The 21,078-nt window shown below is 36.4% G+C and overlaps 1 protein-coding gene across 3 annotated transcripts in view; it reads right to left on the reverse strand.

Annotated features, from left to right (window-relative positions):
- The window catches only part of CTDP1 (CTD phosphatase subunit 1), a 100,470-nt gene that overhangs the window by 55,419 nt on the left and 23,973 nt on the right, over window positions 1-21,078 (reverse strand). For 2 of the 3 annotated variants that reach the window (XM_054634205.2, XM_077179883.1), the window contains exons 6-10: window positions 19,184-19,274; window positions 17,799-17,965; window positions 15,157-16,242; window positions 7,896-8,037; window positions 5,412-5,642 (exon numbers count right to left, since the gene is read on the reverse strand). In XM_054634205.2, coding sequence (XP_054490180.2) covers window positions 5,412-5,642; window positions 7,896-8,037; window positions 15,157-16,242; window positions 17,799-17,965; window positions 19,184-19,274 — 1,717 coding nt within the window. The remainder of the gene's footprint in view (window positions 1-5,411; window positions 5,643-7,895; window positions 8,038-15,156; window positions 16,243-17,798; window positions 17,966-19,183; window positions 19,275-21,078) is intronic. The other variant, XM_077179881.1, reaches the window with a different exon arrangement.

A 21,078-nucleotide genomic window follows, 5' to 3' on the forward strand; every position in this document is an offset into this window, starting at 1 on the left:
AAGCACTTCTGCAGTGTCAGTCTTCAGACATTTCCCACATGCTAAGCCTGGATAAGATGAAAAACAGCCAATATTTCTTTTTGGCTAGTGTATTGAAATATGGTAACTTTTTCTTTTAGTCTGTATTTTATTACATTGTTAATTACTGTACTTAATTCAAATAAAAAGGAATATCAAAATCTTCATTAAGATGAATAATCATATCTTCATGGGAATTGCTTTATGATAGTAATAACAAGATAGACTACATGTACAACAACAGCAGGAGACTTCTACCTTCCTTGGGTAAATTTTTCTGTGACTATTACTTTAAATGCTAAAGACTTCTAGAAGCTAAATTTACTATACAATACAGATTAACTTCCAGTACTGGTCTGACATATTAGCCTCCTGGAACAAATTACAGCAGCTCAGCACCACCCAGAATCCAATTCAAAGGTCATATAGCTCATGGGTCACAAGATATTTATGTTAGCCATAAGACTGTGTTTTTGGAGAATGACTACCAAAAGCAAGTATAAAAGCAACTGTATTTGAAATCACAGTTTCAAGATGCAACTACCAGTTGAGAGACCATCAATCTGTTTTTGAGAATGACTGTGACTGAAAAAAAGTACAGTGTAGTCTCTGCAGACAAGAGTTTTTATGCAGAATGGCTAATTCTCATCAAGCCAGGATTTACGAATCAGTTGAAGACCAACAGTCCCCCATAAAAAAAGCCATTATTAACTTACACAAATCCAGTCAACCATAGGTAAGGTCCTACAAAATTATTTCTCCTTTGGTAAACTTGACAACTTCTTAAGAAGGTTATCTAAATGTCAAGGGTTTTTTTTCCTCAGTACTTAAATTCCAGAATGTATGAAATCTAGAAGCCATACAAAGCTGTCAATTTTGCTCATTTTGACAGCTCATATTTTGGAAACGCACATCTCTCTTCTCAGGTGCCATGGACAGGTGCAGGAAATTTTGAAATCTTGTTTTGAATGGGAGGTTGTGAGGGAAAAGACCTGAGCCACTGCCATGCTACCCAGCCAGACCTGCACTATCTGTTGCAGAAGACCCCCAGCAGCACACACAATTCAGCAGCACAGTAGACATGTGTCCCTTTGTAGTCTCTTATTCCTGTACAGTGGAATTTCTTGTGAAGCTTAAACAATTTGGATGCTGCGAAAATGAACTAAGCAAACTGTTTTTTTTGCTAGTTTCTCACTACTGCTACCAGTTTTTGGGTTGTGTGGTTTTTTTCTCCCCGCTACTATGTTTTCTATTTTAAAGATTACTGTTTTCTTTTGCTATTAAATTGCTCTTAGATGGCAATTTTCATAGGTAGATGACAAAGATAATATGGCATTCTACTATATTTTCCAAAAGTTTCTTTTAAAGTATGATTTCTCCTTGCCTTTTTATTATATAACCTAGGCAGAAAAGGTGGTGATGCCATTCACATTCTTAGCAAATCAGAGAATGGCCCAAACAAAAGCTACAGGCATCTTACACAACTCTAATAAAAATATGACAAGCTTGACCATTCCAAGAATTGCAGAGAAGTTATATGCAGCATGACAGCCAAGCAGATTTTCTTAGACTAGAAATAAATCTAAATAAATCTAGCATATTTTTAAGAACACATTGTCATATGGTTGATGAGAACTTCTCCTTTTGTAGAATAGTATGAGATCATACTTGACTACATTACACACAAATATTAGCTGTAAAATAATTGCATTAATAGCTTTTAAAGGCTTCTCTCGTATGCTTTTCCCAGTATTTTCCCACTGCTACTAGATAAGAAACACTGGGCCCTCTCATGAAAGCATTTCAAAAGCAATGTGAAATAAAGTCTTCTTAAAGGTTTTTAAGACATTTTTATTTTGTCAAAACCATTTTTTTAGGCTTTTACATTTTCAGCTGCCTTTAAGTTGAATAAGAACTAATGACATGAAAATGCAAGAATTTACATTTATTTCTAATTAAATGTAACTAATAAATGCTTTTTAAAAAATAACACCATCTTCAACTCTGCAGAGGTTCATTGGTGCTTGACAGTCTTACATGCACAAGGACATATATGCAGGGTGGGGCCAACATTTGTGGAAGCAATAAGCACCTTCTGTGACACATTAGGGTAAAAGCTAAAATAACATTATCATCACAGAAGTGTTAAAATATTTAAATTTCAGTCACATGTTCAAGTTGGCACTTCATATTTTTGCTATCATAATAACATTGATAACATTAAGTAGGAAAAATAGTAATTATTTTTATAATAATGTACATATAAAATCAGACAAAAATGTTGTAAGTGAAAGTAATTTATACAAATCTTCAACTATGGCTTAAGCCACCAACATCTGCTTGACACACCTCTTCAAACCAAGCATTCAGTGCATTTTAGCATTATTTTAAACCAGGGTACCACTTTTAACTTCTCACATGTAAATGACACCCATATTTTAAGTCTTGCCTCATCTGTTAGCATATTACTAGTGTTCACTAAAATGCAACTTGCAGTATAACTTTTTCTTTATTCTAGTCCAAGCTGCCATTAGCTTTTACATTACTTTGAACAACACTACATTACATGTCTCATGATCCATTACAACTTTAGTGTTTACTGCAGAGTTTGCAGAATACTGTTTCTGTATGAAAATGCAAATCGTTGAGATACATAAGGCATGTCAAAGTTCTGACATGTAGATTATTTTTAGAGAGGAATCCCTCCTGTTCTCAGACAACGAAGAGCTAGTGGCCACCAGCAGCCCCTGAGCAGCATTGCATTCCCTTTCCTTCTAGTACAACTGCGAACGTTTTTCACTCTTCCGCACGGGCTGCAACAGCCATGATAAAGAAGCAGCTGCTCAAGCCTCAGAGCTGAGCACAACGGCAAGACCTGTTGCTTGAAATGTTAACTACCTTAACTGAACCACCTGTAACTCACTGGTGACAGTTTTGCTGCAAATTACATGTATAAATTTCAACTAATTGTATCCAATTTTAAATTATGTTTCAAGTTGAATCCCAGAAAGAAACTAAAAATGTTGAAACCCAAGATAGCGAGAACTGAAACTGATCTTATGAAATGGTCTTCAGATAACTTGAAGCCCTTTGCAATAATCTGCCCTGCAAGGAAGAGGCTCTCTCCTAAGCACAAGGAGGTCTATTCTTAGTCTAAGACACCAAGAACCATTGCTATGGCATGTGCAGCTACCACGTCCCCAAAGGCTTCCACTCACAGCAGTGCAATTCTGTTTCCCACTATCTGAAATTCAGAATCAGATGAAGATTTGAAAAACTATCAAAGAAAATTATTGGAGGCTTTGACTACACCCACCCACAACAGGAGCAGTTGGGAGTGCCAACAACTTTAACTCTTTTTAAAAATCAATGGCTTAGTTACAAATATTTCCCTCTTTCTGTAGAATGTGAACAAGGGAGCACATTAAGTCCGTCAGGACAAAAAAAAATAGTCCTCTACCAATAAATTGCTGCACTAATGTAGTTTTTTCTTAAGACAAGTATTATACCCAATTTTAAAGCAGATGTGAAGCTTTTCTAAAAAGCTATCACTGACATATGCATTAAGATAAAGCTCACAGTACTGCCTCAGCTCTTCCTCAGTCAGACACAGCAGAGCTGCTTCTATTCAGCTTTTTGTTACTTCTTCACAGCCTTCCGGCTCTGTCTGCACTGTGGTATTTACACAGCCTTTCTTTTCTCCTACACTTTGCCAAAACACTCCTCAGGATCTGAAGAAGATAGAACTGCCCTGAGGAACAGAGATGTATACCAATTAAGAGATTAGGGTTTACAGGTCACCAACTTCACCACTAGAACAAAATCAACGGGAAATGTGAATGAAAATAATTTTTCTTAGCAAAGACCTTATGCTTATCCCTTTTCTTACAGCTGCTTAGTTGTGGGGTAAAAGTTGCAGCGCAGAGTAATTGGATTCACAGTCAGATTAAAACATCTCAATTCTGAGCACTGACAGTCACAAAAACCCCCCACTGAACTGAAATAGAAGACAGGAATAGAAAGGACAGACTCACTCTGCCTGCAAAACCTGTCAGAAGCCCTAAGAAACTCAACTAAGAGGACACCTAAAATATATTTCTTCCTTTTCAGTATGATACACAAGTGAAGAAGCACCTCAGCATTATGGAAAATAGGCTTAGGTGTGGACAAACTCTTCATCAAGTTGTTGACAAAGGTAGGGAAACCATTAAAACCTATTCTTTTGAAAGCATTCGATGATGTATTAATATCAACCTAACCCATCATAGTGAAGCACCTTACAAGTGTCATGACAATTACATACAGGTAAAACCTTCCCAGCTCTATTTCTAGAAGAATTCCTTTCAACAATAGCTGACCAAAAAACCAAAAAACTTTTTATAGCTCCTCTCTGGATACATGCTGTGTCAATTATTTAAAGATTCTAATGCTCATTTACCATGTCACAGTAAACAAAAACAGACTTTGACAGACACAGTTAAAAAGGAACTGAAAACAGCACATCTTCACAAACAAGAGAGACTCAAAAAACCGGTGCTGAAAACAAGAGGAAAGCTGAATTAAGAAAAAGCCTACAAACAGCTAACAGAAAAAGACTACAAAAAGATAACACTTTACAAAGAAAAGCTTTGCCTTTAATTGGATACATCTTTACTAGTGGAATGAACAAGCCTTGCTGAGCTTGTTAGAATTCCAGAAAGTCAGATCTTTCATTTAGATAATTGGGGATAAATTCTAGATATTTCACACATCCTTAAGAGACAAGGGGTGGTTTTGCATCTTAACACAAATTTTGACAAAATTCAGATCGATACTAGCCTCCGTACTTCAAAAAGCAGACTGCCTCTTCCTCCTCCACAATTAGAGTCTTGACTTAGTGGTCTAAGGATTAGTAACGAGCACTCAGCCATATGGCCTTATTTCACAATGCTCAGTCAGTTACACACCTCTTCCATTGCTTCTGATACTCCTCAAAAACAAAGTTAATGATCCATTTGAAGGAATTAGGTGAAAAGAAAAATTTTATAAACAAGAATGAAATGCCATCAGGTATATTTTATTAACGAAAAAACAATCCAGTATTCCAAGACCCTTTAAGAAACATCAAGCTGCCTCACTTCAGCAATCAGTTACTGTAACATTATTTAGACTACACACTGAATTTATTTGGTTTGAGGTTTCCAGTTCCACTTCAGTGAGGCACAGAAAGCATCTGGAATTGTAGCATTCTGACTTCAGCTGATTATTTCCTTTTGCTTACTTTCTTGGCTTTTAGAAAGCAAACAAAGTAAAGCAAAAATATCAATTTAATCAAATGAAAGGATAATGAGAGTAAGACTTACTACATTATCTAAAAATGTAGACAATGTGACTGTTAGCTATGCTTTAGGTACCTGAAGGATGAGTGTTCACCGTGGACTGGCAAAGTGATGGGAGGAGCTGGAGATTGGATGTACACTGACTGCCCAGATGTCTGTGTGCCTTTCCTGATCAGCTTTCCAGTGTTAGGATCATAAATTCGAACTTCAGGACCAGGTTGAGACTTTGGATGGATGGGCGTTGGGTGAAACAATGCAGTCTGAAATGTGCTGGGTGTATCTGGAAACGTGGCAGGGCTATTTTCTCTGTTAGATGGAGTTCAGAAAAAAAATTGCATTAGAAATTTAAATGAGCTATCTAACCAGAACATAAAAACAAGGATTCTCTTTTCTTCTAAAGCAGAAGAGGGAAATGGTTTGGAAAATCTCTAAAGAAACATTTCTTCTCCTCCACCTCATCAAAGTCCCACTGAATTTAAAACAGAAAACTGCACATACAAGATAATGCCATGTTTAAATTACTAAAATATTAATAAGTATGCCTTAGAAATTGTCTAAACACAAAGTTACTAAAATTATTTCCAGGTAGTAACAGCACAATTAGCAAAGCATGATAATCAGCATATATGTAACAAAGAGAACAGCAGACTATTGTATCAATCTTTCTATTTGGTCTCCAAATTTGCTCTGAGAGAAAATAAACACGTAGTATTAACTTGCAAGTCAACCTAACTAACTTTTAAAAATACTAAACTGCCTATGATCACCCTGCTGCATTTTAAAAACATAACTTCAGAAATGTCAGCAGAAACATTCAGAGACCAGTCTGCAGGAATCACCATACTATCCAATTGTGATGAAGTACCACCAAAAAACAAAAGCAAGCAAATTGAAAAATTTAAAAAAATCATCAACTAAAACAGCATGTTACGCTCCATGAAAGCAATGCTATGTTAAAAAAAGATTCAATTAATTTGTAACAAATACTAGAAGTGACACAAAACTGGAGTTTTTACCAGATGCTTCTAGGGATGTTTCTGAAGTAGTCTTGTAGCAATAACACAGTAAACCAATTCCAAGTTTACCTATTATTTTCTTGCTATCTTAAGTTCATTTTACATGCAATTGTTTTCTCAGGCTTCTCCCCTCCCCTAGTTTCTATGTGCTTTGGACCTGTAATCACTATTTCAAGCAGCTTCATTAAAGAGAAAATCTTTCCCAAAGCAGTTGCACATATTGGGTTAAAGTAAAGGTATTTGCATTAAGATAGATATCTTACTGACTGAAGCTTGTGTGGGGGTAAGTATGAAGTTAAAAGGTAATGTATTTGAAAATACAGAAGTAGGAAAAATTATGTTTCAGTAAAATGGAAGAGTAATTTAATAGAGGGAGGAAGACTAACATTCATCTAGACATCAAAAAAAACATTCACAAGTGACTGTCCAGGTTTCTACTGCAAACATAGCAGTGTCAAATTAAGCATCTCGTGCAAACATTCCAAAGTTTGATTTAAAACTATCAGATACTACTTTTTAAATACTAAGTATCCTAGTCAAGCCATAAGCAGGCTACATATTTTTTCCCAATTTATAGGGATCCTGTGTCTCAACCTAGTGCTGCATTTGATAAATGCCCTAACTTCCACACGTTTTTTCTTTTGGTGTCTTCAAAGCCTAACACACCCATGTTCTGCCCTCATCAGGGCATCTTGTAAGTAGAAAGTAAATCCCTAGCATAGTCAATCACAGCAGTATCAGTTTAATACAGAAATCCCATTATGCTGTGCTCTTTCCTGTCTAAACATGGAAAGGAAGATCCTCTGATATGCTTGCAGGATGTGGGTCTATCCAAACAGATAAGTCAAGAAGCAGAAGCTGGCTTGACAGCACCTTGTCATGAGTTACTTTAGCCATGCTATTTTCATGCAGGGGACTCTTATTGTCTAACTTCCTCTTTATTAATAATGTTTTTTGCTCCCTCTTCTATTTACTGTCACCCCATAGTGCATTTTTACCTTTTCTCTTTCAGCACTTTCTTATCATCCCAAAATCGCCTCTGACTAGTTCCTTTCTTCCAGTTTTTGCTCCTGTCTTCACACCTTCTAATTTTTCTTAGAATTTTCTATAGTATTTTCCTGTTTCTCTCTTTCTCATCACTACCAAATTTCACCAAAAATGCCATACTTTACTAGTTCCTCATGTAGTCAAAGTATGTATGTTTTTTGGCAGCATAAATGATCCCGTGCTTTGGTGGCACTCTCTCCATAACCCTCCATCGGCTTATGGATGAACTGAAAAGGGCAACTTCTCCAAATTAAAAGAGCTAACAACAGTAACTGCTAAAGAAAGTAATGTTACCACAAGTTCTCTCTTGACTGTGCTAGTTACTGAACTGCCTCCTGATCCCTCAGTCTTCAGTTTTAAACAAAAGAGAAATGGACAAAACCAGGGAGGTCTTCCATAAAATCCATAAGCATCTGAACTTGTCAGAAACCAATTTATTAAGAAATCAGAATAACCTGTTTTCATGGCCCCTATTCCCTGAAGGAACAGTACTTACCTGTGTGTTTTGATGTAGTCATCCTTTAAGGGAAAGAGCTGTTCCTCAACCTTGTCCCAGCGCTCCAGACAGCTCCACAGCCAATCAGGGTTTACAACATGGAGATCCTTGCAGTCCTGAGCTTGCCGTACTTTCTCTGTGCCTATTACAGAGTCAAACACAACATAACAGTGTTCCCAGAAACACAGAACATAAACCAGTGTAGAGTTAAAACTAAGAACATTTTGTCATCAATTGTACAGAAAAGAAAAAGCACCACTCCTCCCCAGTCCAACAAAACAATCACAGCTAATAAAAGTGAGAATCAGAGTAAGATGCAGTACCTCAGACTCAAGCTGGATGAAGGTAACTTTCTGAAGAACTGGCACCATGGAAGTAGCCCACTAAGATTTATACAGAAAATCTCTGCATCTTCTCTGCATGTTAGCCCAACAAACAACACAAGTGCACTTTTGTATAACATCTCCTTCACTTGTATTTATTTGTTAGCAGTCCAAGAAGAAGCAGCTTTTCAATGCTGTTGAATCCTGACTAACTTTTTTACACATGGCCCTCTGTTCATACAGCACACTACCTTTTGGCTGTCACCCAACCAACCTCTATCTACCAGAGATGGAGGCAAAGCAGATAGAATTCCTTTGTGCTGAAACAGGAGCAAAGAATGTGAAGCTAAACACCGCAGGCTAGCATGCAGTCCAGGTGAAACCATCAACAGTGCAGCTTGCAAGTAACAGGTGATCTCAAATTGTACTCTCTGGGGATGCCAAAACAAGAGAGAAACTAAGTGAAGTTGTTATAAATCTGCCAAAAAGCAGCAAAATCAGCACTGTGGTTTAATGCCAGCCACTTGTTGACTCCTCCAACCACAACAGTGGGATGGGGAGGAGAATCAGGGAAAAAACACTAGTGAGCTAACAATAGCTAATGAAACGAAGTAAAATATAATAATACTAATAATATGAGCCCTTGTCTGTTTTCACACACACACGAGAACAATGAAGCAATGAAGCCTCCAGAAAAGAAAATTAAAATCAAGCTTCAGAACAATTCTGACAAGCAAGCAAGAACAGTAAATTAATTTGATGTTTTCATCACAGTTCCCTGGAGTTTCATCTTCATGATTGTCATTTAACAGTATGATTTTACTTGTTTCAATTTAGATGAAAATCTTGAAGTGCCCATGCTTCTTCACATAATTTGAAGATGAGACAAAGCAGCTAATCTCAAATATTTCATACCCTTTGTACAACCTCAATTGCAATCCACTGGGATAGACAGATGAACTGAAATGCACTTGAGGATTGACTTAACTAGTTGGTTAGACAGCTCAGTTTAAGACATCTATAAGATTAAACAACTAAACAGAAAGGGCAGGAGATAATTGTCCTTTATGAAACTCCTGAAAGCCTCTGTTTCCCTACCTTTTGTACCCCAAACCCAATGGAATACAGGAGTAGGGCTACATTTTTCTCTAGATACACATACTTTTTTTCTTGGATTTAGACTAGCAGAAAACAATGTTGTGTGCACAAATATATTTCTTATTTTTCAGGTGTAAATGCAACCAGTTGCACAGTTCAGGATGTAAGAGCTGTACATATAAAGCTTTACTCCACACCACTATACATGAAAAAAGAATTAACTTAAGAACCTAAGATAAACACAAACACAAAAAAAGTACTTCAAGACACAGTCCTGTCCAAACCTCTAATGATTTGGACGTCATATTTTAATTTTTGCCACATAATAAAAATAAAACCACTGTTCAACAAAGATTCAGTAAAAACAATTTTAGAACTGCAACTGTGTTAAATCCAGCACACTTCTGCAGTTCAAGAGGTTTTAACTGGCTAAAACATAAAACTCTAATAAGGGATGTCCATGTACTCCCTGAAATCATACATGCCCTGATTTAAGAAATCCGTTTTCCAATTAATTATGAGTTACAAAAGCAGCTGAGGAGGAATTTCATGCAACAGTTGCTGGAAATGAGCCAGTTTACAGTGCCAGAAGTAGCTTTGACTGGAGATATTAATATTTAATTAACCTCAGTAGGAATTTTAGAAATACCTGCAGTTAGAAATAGTTATGTATAAGCCTGTATTTAATTTATACACAGGGTGTATTTCAGAAGAAATAAAGCAAAGGTTCTGAGAGACAATCAGTTTAGGAGAGCTGGGAGAAAAAGGATGGAAGAAGTTTAAGGCTTAGCTTGGACATTGCTTTTTTTGAGAATAAAGGAGAAAAGGAATGAAAACATCAGAAAAATAAATCAGCAAGAAGACAGCTGTTATAAACAGGATGCTAAAATCAGGTTCATAAGCATAAGTTTCAGAGCAAAAAAAAAGCAACAAGAGCAAGAAGTCTGGTAGAAGTTTAGCTATCTGTGCCTGTTATTAAATACTGAATCAGATATCAGACACAGCTGGCAATACTGCCCTGCACATAACAGCTCTGGAGCTGACTGAATACCACACGCAGTAGCAGGGGTTTCACTAGTAAGCCCACAACAGTTAACCAGAGCTAGTGATGCTGTTGGATAATGGGACTATGCTGCTCCTTCTGGACTTGACTGGGGGAAACATGGACAAAACTGTAAAATTACACCTTCACCTCATGTTAAATCTGTGACGTTACATGAGGAGATAGCTTTCTCCAACTGTTTTTCAAACTTATGTTTCTGCACTGATATCAGGAGTTTAATCTTGCTACTACTTCCTCCCCACCCCCACATTCTGCATTCACACATATCTGATTGTTTCATACTGGATGTATGCTGAGGAGCCATGCAAATTCTTCTAGTCGACAGGATTCTGACAGAAAACTTAAACACGAAAGCCAAAATAGCACAATTTTGTATCAAGTTGCTACTGGAACTAGATGGTTTTTAAGGTCCCTAACAACCTAAATGTTCTAGGATTCTGTGAAAGCTGACACAGACTTGTGTGTAACCAAACCCACCTCCCAAGAGTCAAAAGTCTTACCTTTCTCACCTCCACAACATCATGGCTTTCTGCCTCCTCCCCATTTCTAAAGTGCAGTGGCCTATGGCACACGCCAGCATACTGAAAACTGCATGAGGGAATACAAATGTGTCCTCTTGGGGAGGGCTTCCTATTTCTAGCTTTAAACAACATTTAGTGAAACACCAAATTTAACTAGGAGAATAAATAGCACTGTGGTGATATGTTTGCCGTCTCCACTCCCTTTCCCTAGTGTAACTTCTCCTTTTTGAATTACACTTATTAAGACAAAACAGCAAAAAGATTTAATCCATCCAAGCAACAGTACTTCTGATGCAGCTAAAAATATCTGAATTACCCCTCTGAGCTGAAAATCACTTAGAGAAAAACTGATCTTCCAGACTACTTTTTTTGAATTATTGTCATCTAATCACCTTCCCCTACTTCAAAATCTAAAATTGTTCCAAAAAGTTAAAAAGGCACAGAAGGTTTTCCACATGAAGCAGCTGGGGGCCAAATTGACCACATCTACTCTCTGATGAATACAGTCTGAAGCAGATAGTATTGGAAAATGTTATTTTCAAAGCTGGGGAAGGTGCTCATCAATTCTACTTCTGAATTTGTTGAAAACATTGCTCAGCCTCTGAGCAATTGTGGCCTCTGATTCAATCTCACCCATGCAGAACTCAGTGTGAGTGCTCAAGGTTGTGTCAGGACTAACCAAAGCACACAATGGGGAGAGATCACCAGCAGCACTTGCAGAACTTTCTCCTGATTCCAACACACCAAAATCAACATATCCTTATGCCAGTTTGCAACCAGGCTGCCAGACACTGCTCGGAAAATCTGGATCGCTAAAAGTTTATTTATTTCTCTTCAGATAATTTTTATATATAGATCTTGATTTATAATCAAATCCTCTTCTGCAAGAACACTGACCTAAAACAAATGTCAGATGTGCTGTTCTGAAGCAATGCCTAAAGTTCACGTTTAAACTCTGCACTGTAAAACCAACAGGCTAACCTGGTCAGTGGCCAAATTTAGAGCAGTGCTTAACCCAATTTTTTTTTAAAGACATGGCCCCTGAACATATTTCTCAGGAAAAATTGCTGTTGACACATCACAGGAGTAGGAAATGGCAAGGACTCAAATATATTTTGAAAAATAAAAAAAAAAAATCAGTGCCTAAACTGATGTATTTCCATTCCTACCAGACTACAATAATTTTTGAGAGATCTGAACAACTCTATCTGCTCCACCAGCAAAAACTCAATACAAGAATCAACTACAGTGTCTTTCATCTGTTCAGGAAGGAACATAACAAGGTTTATGAAATAGTGTGATAACTGCTTAGCCAAGTGTGTACACAGCTATAAAAAACTCAGTGCAGTTTACTGATACTTAAAGCAGATGTTTCAAAAACTGAAGCAAGATCTATGCAGCCCATAGATAAGTGGAAAGGACTATAGGCTGGCCTTTTGTCAGTCACTCAGATTTATGAAAGCTGATGATGCAAAGATCCTGTATTTTACAGTAATTCAGGCAGTAATTTTTTCCCTATATAATGAAAGAAGACCTAATGTTTTTCAGGAACAAGGATTTATTTAATTTCAGATTTCAGAGTACCTATGTCTACAGGGAAACAAAGGGCCTATCTGCAGAGAAAGAGACAAGTATATATAAAGAATAAAAAATTTAAATTATTTACCCTAATAGGCTGGGAAGAATGCTGTAAAAATAACCTAAAATGTTTTTCAGCAGCTGTTCATTTCAGTGCACCAAGCTCTGGTGCAGGGGAAACCTCATCACTTCAAGACCTAAGGGGTAACTGTTTCACATTGACTTCTTCCCTTTTACGTCCTCTGCCAAATTCTTCCTTTGCCTTCAAAATGAGAAAGCTAATAGTATTTATTTCCAAACACTGCTGCAGATTAGGTATGTGCCTTCTCTATATCTCAGCTAGTAAAAAGTACACATACACATTCAGCTGCTTGTCAGAGTCCCAGGTCTGCCACTGTTAGTGACTGAACTAAAAAGTATTTTAAAATCACTTTCCACAAACATGTCAAAAGAAGAAAAAAAAAGATAGAAGTATAGATAGCAACATTGCCTGGTCTCACATCATTGACTTCTGAAAAATACTCAAGAAGGGACATGCTTTTGTTTCCCCTTTTCACCAGCAATTAGACATCAAGCAGTGCTTCAGATGTTTGCTACAGGAGACAAAGATGCAATATTTGTATGGCTTACTGTCAGCAAAAGGCTTGTACTAATTTGCTCTCTAACCATAAAAGAATCGCTATGAAAATCACACTGACAGATGAATTATCACAAATCCAGCTATGACAGGACAAAATTTATACCCTTAAAATCTGTGATTAAGGAGTTCCCTTCATGAAATTAGAATGATGCAGCCTAACTACTCCCACCTTCCAGAGGAGAGAATAATAGTCTCCAGTTAAAAAAAAAACAAAACCCCATCATAAAACTAGAACCAGTTAATTTACAAGGATCTTAAAAAGGGTTATTGGATCATACTGTTTTATTCACTCTAAATACCTCTACTTCATTGCCATTGTTACAGAAATAATTAAGTGATGATGAAAGATGACAACAGTATTGCCCATTAGGCAGAAATAATGACTGCCAATTTACCTCAACTAGAATTAGTGCAATATGCAATTTAATAAAAAATAAAGTTAAAATAGCATTTCATGTTCAAATGTACTTTAGTATGATTCACTAAGAATGTGCAGGTGGCAAATAATTTATTTATAAAAATAGAACACAAGGATGCATAGATGCATCTACATAAATACACAACCCTCAAACGGTACATTCAAAAAAAAACCCAAATAAAAAGTCAACTGCTTCTCATTATCACATGATGTGTACCTTAATGGATTTTTCAACACTTTTCACTCTAGAGAAATGTGTATGTGTGGGAGAGTCTCATTTACATTTATCCCATCAATTTTACCCCATCACACAACAGATGCATCTGATGTATAACTACATTAAAAGTCATCTAGTTTAAGATAAACAAAGCAATTTTTGAAATTAAACATTTTAAGATTTGAAATTGGAAAATCATCTCTTATACTGATGGCTATTATGTCTCCAATGAAGTATGATGAACTTGCATAATTCCTTGCTGAAATAATTACTCCTATCTATGAAGTTTTAAAACAGCTGTTCAGCAATAGTAGTAAAACAATGGAGTCCCAAACTGATGCATCCATTGATTTCAAAACTTCATATTCACTGTTGCAATTATCACATCTTCACAACCCAGAACCCCAGCTAATCTCAATGCATCTAATTCCATCTCCTGAGATTTAGGTTGTTTTTACTACTAAAGTGTCCATCTTCATTTATCATATGTGTTTACTACTTAAATGCCTCTTGACATACAGACTTTTAAAATACAAGCCAATGAAACCAAGCTGCTTCTGATGTACTAAAACCCCACATGAATAGCAGTAAAAAAAAAAATCCAATAGGTGGCAGATAATGTCTTTCTTTGCTTATGATGTCTAGGTGTGTCAAAAAGTACCTGTAAATTTTAGATGATTTAAAACATGCAGTTTTACTTTTGGATTTCATGAATTTGACTATCAGATATTTAGATTCCATATAATTTCAAAAGGCCAGCAATGAGGGAACCAAGCCTCAGGCTGCACCCATAAAAACCAGTGTGCTAGAAGCTAGAGCTGCTGACTGGTAGCTCCTCTATGGCAGCTATCAACAGTACATTGCTATCCATTACAGCTATAAAAAACCAGGCAGTTTTGTCAAAGACAACCTAAAAGCTATGCTAAACTCTTACATTTCCTTTGACAAAATAATAAGCACAGTGCAGTGACAGGGTATTCGCAGTCTCTTAAAATAATTTATTTGAATTCCACACCAAGTGAAATTGAACCATGAGAGGTGAATTTGAGAAACTGAGAAAGAGAGCACCTTTGTAGCAAGATGATCATAAACATTTCTTTGACACAAATATTAAGGATTTCTAGTCAACAACTCTGAGTCTTGGACTATTAGTATCACCAATTCTTAACAAAAAACTGAGACATGACACATTGTATCAGAGTGTCTTTAGTGGCTCATACTTGTAACAATTAAGTCACATTTGAGCAAAAAGAAGAGAAAGATCCTTTTAAAAAGGCTGCTAAATTGTTTTAGGAAGAATCTTTCCTTTCATTTTGATTCTAATCTCAGTTACAATAAAGTCTGTAGATTATACAAAAGAGCTCAAGGCATGAACTCAGACTAAAAGCTGCTCAATAACCTACCTGTCCTTGCTGCGATGAGATGTGTTGCTTTATCAGGATCATCAGCACTAAGTACGAGATTCTTCACAATTTTAGCTCCAAGTGCTGTGGCATGATAGTGTTCCCGTGTCTTTTCAATAGGGAAGTTTGTCGGGTAAAGTCCGCTAAATATGATGGTTACGTCTGCCAAGACTTTACTTTTCAGTTCTGGTACTATTTTTCTGATGTCTGGAATTTCCTCAATCTCTTTTTTCAGATATTTATCATACTTTGTGTAATAATCAGTGTGAACTCGCACAAGGATCTCCTCAAGGTATATCAAATGGTCGTCGTCATCTGTATCATCTTCCTCCTCTTCCTCCTCCATGCTCTGGTCTAAGGACTCACCCATTGTAATTCCAGACTGCTCACTAATCTGAGATTCTGTTTCAGCTTCTTTCTTGTCTCCAGACCCATTTCCTAAATCACAAAGGCTTTCCTGTTCACTTTCCTCTTGTGCTTCATGATCAATTTTGTCCTGAATAATTTCACTAGGTAAAGACTGTGTTTCCCCAGAATGGTTCACCAGATCATCCTTTTTCCCACTCACATCAGTGCAACCCTTTTGCAGCAAATTTTCATCCTGCAGAGGTTGTTCGGACTTCTTCCAACTTCTCTTTTCCTCATTCTCACTATCTGATACAGAAGTGGATGACTTTTTGGTATCCAATCCATCGTCACTTTCACTGTCACTAGACAGTTCAAAGTCCAAGTCATTTGTTATCTTATCTTGGGTTTGCTGCTTCTCTGTAACTGTTGTATCAACTTGTTCCGAAAAAATCTGAGATTCTTTTGTATTTGCCAAATCATCAGTGACCTCATTGTCCATTTTGTGACCAGTGTTATCATTTAAGGAGTCCTGGGCATTAACTTTATTATGAGAGTTTACATCCCCATCAGATGTTTCACTGCTTACAGAAGTACTCCCATTTGCAGTGCAAGTGTCCTTTGCAGTTTTCTTGAGGCCATTACTGTGCTCTTCTACACATATAACATCCTTCAGTTCTTCAACATCTTTTGCTGAAATCACTGCTGAATCCAATGCCTCAGGTTTTGCAGAGTGGTTTGCTAAGACAAGGGCAAGAAAGAAAACATTTTCCCTTTTTTTCTTCTTTTCAGATTAATGAAAATTTAATTTTCATTGACCTTAAACACAGAGTTTACATATGGGCTTAGATTTAATTATGCTTGGAAGCCATCACTAGACTTTTCTAAGTTGTTAAAATTCTCTAGGTGTTAATGATTACTAGAGAGGACTCTCAAACATAAACATTACTTTTGTAAAGAAGTTAGATAAGCAGATTTTTTCCTTTAAACCACAGGTCATAAGTAATTATTTGTTAACTCTGCAAGCATTAAAGGATTTATCTTGTAGAGTAAATTTTACAATTACAACTTTGAGCAATGAAAATAACCAAATTGGGGGCAGATGGGCAGAATTTGCTTCAAAGTCCTAATCCAGAACTACAGTATAAGAACTTAATAAATAAACAGCCATGTCTTTCATATTACCTAATTTTCATAACAAAATAGCTGAACTTTTGTTCTTGAAAAGACATATGTATTTTAGCAACACAAAGATGCCATTCAAGCTTAATTTAAGACTGATGGAATGCATGTAAAAGGGTAATAGAGTCAAAAGTAGAAGAATAATTTTAGGATGTGTCCACAGATGTTTGCAGAAGTAGAGAGAGAGTTAAAGAAGCTGCAGTCTTCCAAATTGTTGCACACAAACATTCACTGGGAACACTGTTTGAAATCAAGCTATTTTGTCTCCCTTTTGTGTGCATGTTCCTGCCCTGCAAGTAAGGACAGGAGTCAAGTGTAGAGGTCTCACATCACAGTGACCTGGTTCAGGCTGATCATACTATTTCTACTGTTGTCTTGGACACTCTGTCAACAAGGGAAAGAGAGCAATGTCACAAGTATTAAATTAAAAAAACCCACACACTTGGCTAAACTGGAAAAAGCTTGACAATTCTTTCTTATGACATTGTGTTTCAAATACATTTTGCCCTTAATAATGACCAATTGATGTGTAATGTGTACTTTCTAAATCCATTACGTGTATTACACTCCTGAGTCTGTTGAACACAGGGTTCTTGTGTCAAATGCCAGAACGCTATGTTCACTAGGTGCTAAAAATTCACACTAATTTTATTAGCACGATTTAGACTGGGAGGCAAGCAGATTTCAACATTCATTTTCAGCAGTGTGTTGAGACCAGAGTTTATTACCTACTTCTCCCAGTCCCAAGGGCAAGGAAGGGGACTGAAGAGGTGAAACCTATAGAGAAGAAAAAGTCAGCATGTTTTACATGGGGGTGCGAGGGAGAAAGTGTGCCCCCCCTACACATTCTTGAAGAGTTTGGTGTATTGCCAAATCAGCTCTCAGCCACAACACTTCTGCTTCACTTCTGCTCTGGTGGATGCCAGAAGAAATGCTCTCAGTAAGAACAGTCCAGTTTTACCAAGCTACTCACATTTTTCCAGTCAACTTCAACAGTCTGGGATTGCCCATCTGAGCACAACAGCAGTATTACTAAGAGCATCTCAGTGACTTACATCTATCATGCTTGAAAAGTGGACAAAGTTATAAACATGGTTTAAAAACAATCTAATTACCTTTCTTCTTCATTTGCATTTCTCTTGATCCAGGAGGTGCATTAATATCTCCTATCCCCTGAAAGTATACATATTTCTTCACAGTTATCAAATTGGGTGCAAACTTCCAAACATCCTCTCTATCATCAATGATGCAAACCATGGAATCTCCACAAGGAAAGAGATCTCTAAGAGACAAAATAGTTGACAAATTAAGCCAGTTTTAGAAAATTTACATAGCATTGAAATCAATTTCTATGGATGCCCTGGTTTATTATGAGCATGTCTGCAAAACATGGAACTTACAAAAGAAACTTACAAAAAGTTTCTATTGTTTTTATAAAAACAATAGAAACTTTTTGTAAGTTTCTTTTGTAAGTTAATTTAATATTGCTTAAAACAATAAAGTTTTTATTGTTTTAAGCAATATTAAAATGATGGAATTCAAAATACAAGCTTTGAACAAATTAAAGTTAGTGGATAAAAGGGAAACAGCTCTTTTAAAATCTATGTTCCAAAGGCTAAAAGCTGAAAACAAGAAACATCTGTAAGGACAAAGCATTGCAACATTTCAGTCTGGTTTTCTTTGGTTTTTGTCAACCAATAGCCCAAAGTCAACCTTCACAAGTTCAATACACTACCTATATAGATAGGTAAAAGACACAAGAAGAGTTTTCAAAGAGTAGACTCATTCAATCCAAGATAAAGGAAACAGAATTACTAATATTACCCATCACCTAGGAGGAAGAAAAGGTAGAGTACTTAAGATGGATATAAAAAAATCAAGAAAAAAAGATTCTCATTTGCTACAGTCAGGTGTGGAGGGGCAATAACTTTCAGTATTTCATAAAATTGCATTAAACAGATCTGCCTTAGAAAAAAATCTTAGCTTTATACTCTGAAAAAAGAAAGAACACTCTGAAAAAGATCAGAATGTGAATTTAGACTAGAATATGAATTCAAGGCTCTAGATGACCTAATTTCAAGAAACACTAGGAACAGAAGGTGCTTTTAGCACATTTGAAAACCAGAATACTAGGTATTGAATTATGAATTAAACTCCAACTGAGAATTCTGGTTTAATTAAAAAACCCACAACATAAGTCATTATACAAGATCACAAGACAAAGTGGAAATATGGTTGTTATTACAAAAATAAGAAGTGTAAGTGAAAACATGATGCCATGGCATTACAGTTACTGTTCTGCTACCACAAAACCCATTAAGTAGAAGAAATGCTGCAGTGCCCAACACCTCAGTTTTACTGAGGTGGTGTTGATATTTAAGAGGCAGACAAAGAAGGATATGAACATATTAAATGCAGAGGAAGTAATTTTTATTTTATTTAGCATATCTTCTCTGTTCATTGTCATGTTTTGTATAATACCTAAGATCCACATACATACCTTAGGTTCCCAGTTTTAGAAAATGGATCAATACATTCATCCCTTGACAATATCCGATGGGAAAAAAGCTTCTTTTCAGGGTCCAAAAATCCTTTTGGAAAAAGAAATTAAAAAGTTAATGTTCAAGATGTTTGTTCCTTGCTTATATTTTATGTACTTCTGCTATTTTAATTTGTGCAACAGCAGTTTAACAGACAATTTTGAGGCATGAAATCAGATGGGAGAAAGTACAATGGATCAAGTATTTGTAGCTAATTCAGTGAGAATAATTTTAAAAATTCCACCTTATTTTCTTTCAAGATGGCAACAAACTGAATTTGACAGCCAAATAAATATGGCTGAAAGAGATACAGCAGGTGATAGACACACAATTTTTGCAACTTACATTTATCTCTCTATAGCTGGTTCTTTAAAGCTAAATGCTCTCCTTAGCTCATTATGCCTAGGGACTGCAGAGAAGTCTCACAAGAGTCGGCAATGTGCTGCAATATTTAAGCACAATAGGAAGTTAAGAGATAGTTCCAGCCAGAGCTCTTGCAGTTGTAGGTTTTAAGTTGTACCTCTAACAACTACTTCAATACATTTACACATAATTAGTATATCCTGGGACTTCTAGAAATATTTAGGCCCAGTTGTAGTAACTTTTCTGACTGCACTCTTTAAAACAAACAAATGAACAAATTAAAAAAACCCCAAAACCAAAACAGAAGCTGTGCTAACTGATCTTCAACCAAGATAAAGTGCTATTATTTTGGAAAATAATGACTTGGGTGTATATACAGACATGCACATGCTTCTGAACTTAGTCTCCAGTAATGAAGTTCACCATCATGAGCAGATCACAGCCACATAATTGCTTAGAAAGAAACTGGCATATTACATGCTAACCTGTATTTTTTGTTTTACTGAATTCGTACTGAAACTAGTATCAACTTCTCATTTTTATGAATAATACAAAGCAGTCAATACTTACTTGGGAACCATCTTTTCAAGTTTTACTGTCTTTTACTTTAAATGATGGCCATATTATAACCAGAAACAGAATTCAAAATGACTACATAGTTGTTCTATGGACCAACTTTAATTTTCTTTCAAGGAGCTCAGATTTGAACAGAACATGTCTTCAACTCCTTTTAACAGTCTAGCTCCCAAGAGTACCTTAAGTTGGGACTTCAAAAACAAAGTCTAAAAAAACCCTAAAAATCAGTTATCACTTCTAAAAGTTGATCCTGTATGTAATTAATATTGATGTGTAATTGGAATAACTTAAAACCCATAAAAGCAAGAAAATTCTGAGTTAAGGACAGAGGTTCAACCTTAACTCACCCGACTATGCTTAAGAATTGCTGCAAACTCGTAGAATCATCCCCTGTAGTGAGACCCTTGCAGTACCTAGGCATAATGAATTGAGAGAATTAGCTACAAAGATTTATTGCTGTACACACATATACTTCGACAAACTACAAAAGCTGTCACACAAGTTGCTGTTCTCCCCAAGAAAACTCTCTTCTGCTAATTGTCTGAATACACAGGAACTCTCTACACTGAATTAGACAGAAGTGCATTGATTACATGGCAAAACTCCAGTGAGGCACTCAGCCGCAATGTTGCCGAGCTAAAACTGTAAGAAAAATGAAGTTGAACTAAAAAAGTCCAAATGCAGAAAGCCTGGCTGCCAGAGATTAGAGATAAGGTAGCATTCCTTAAGCTTCACAGTGATACTTTACCACTAAACCAAAAATACACTGAGGATAGAGCTCATCAAAGATCCATCTGCAAAGATACAAGCCCACCTTAGGAGAGTCCAAGGTTAAGCTACCTAAGTAACAACACAGAAAACAGCACTGGTCTCTTTCTAAAAAGTTCTTTCCAGGTCAAACTGGTTTCTTTTAGAT

This window comes from Agelaius phoeniceus, chromosome 1 (assembly GCF_051311805.1).
Source record: "Agelaius phoeniceus isolate bAgePho1 chromosome 1, bAgePho1.hap1, whole genome shotgun sequence".
NCBI classification, from domain to species: Eukaryota; Metazoa; Chordata; class Aves; order Passeriformes; family Icteridae; genus Agelaius; species Agelaius phoeniceus.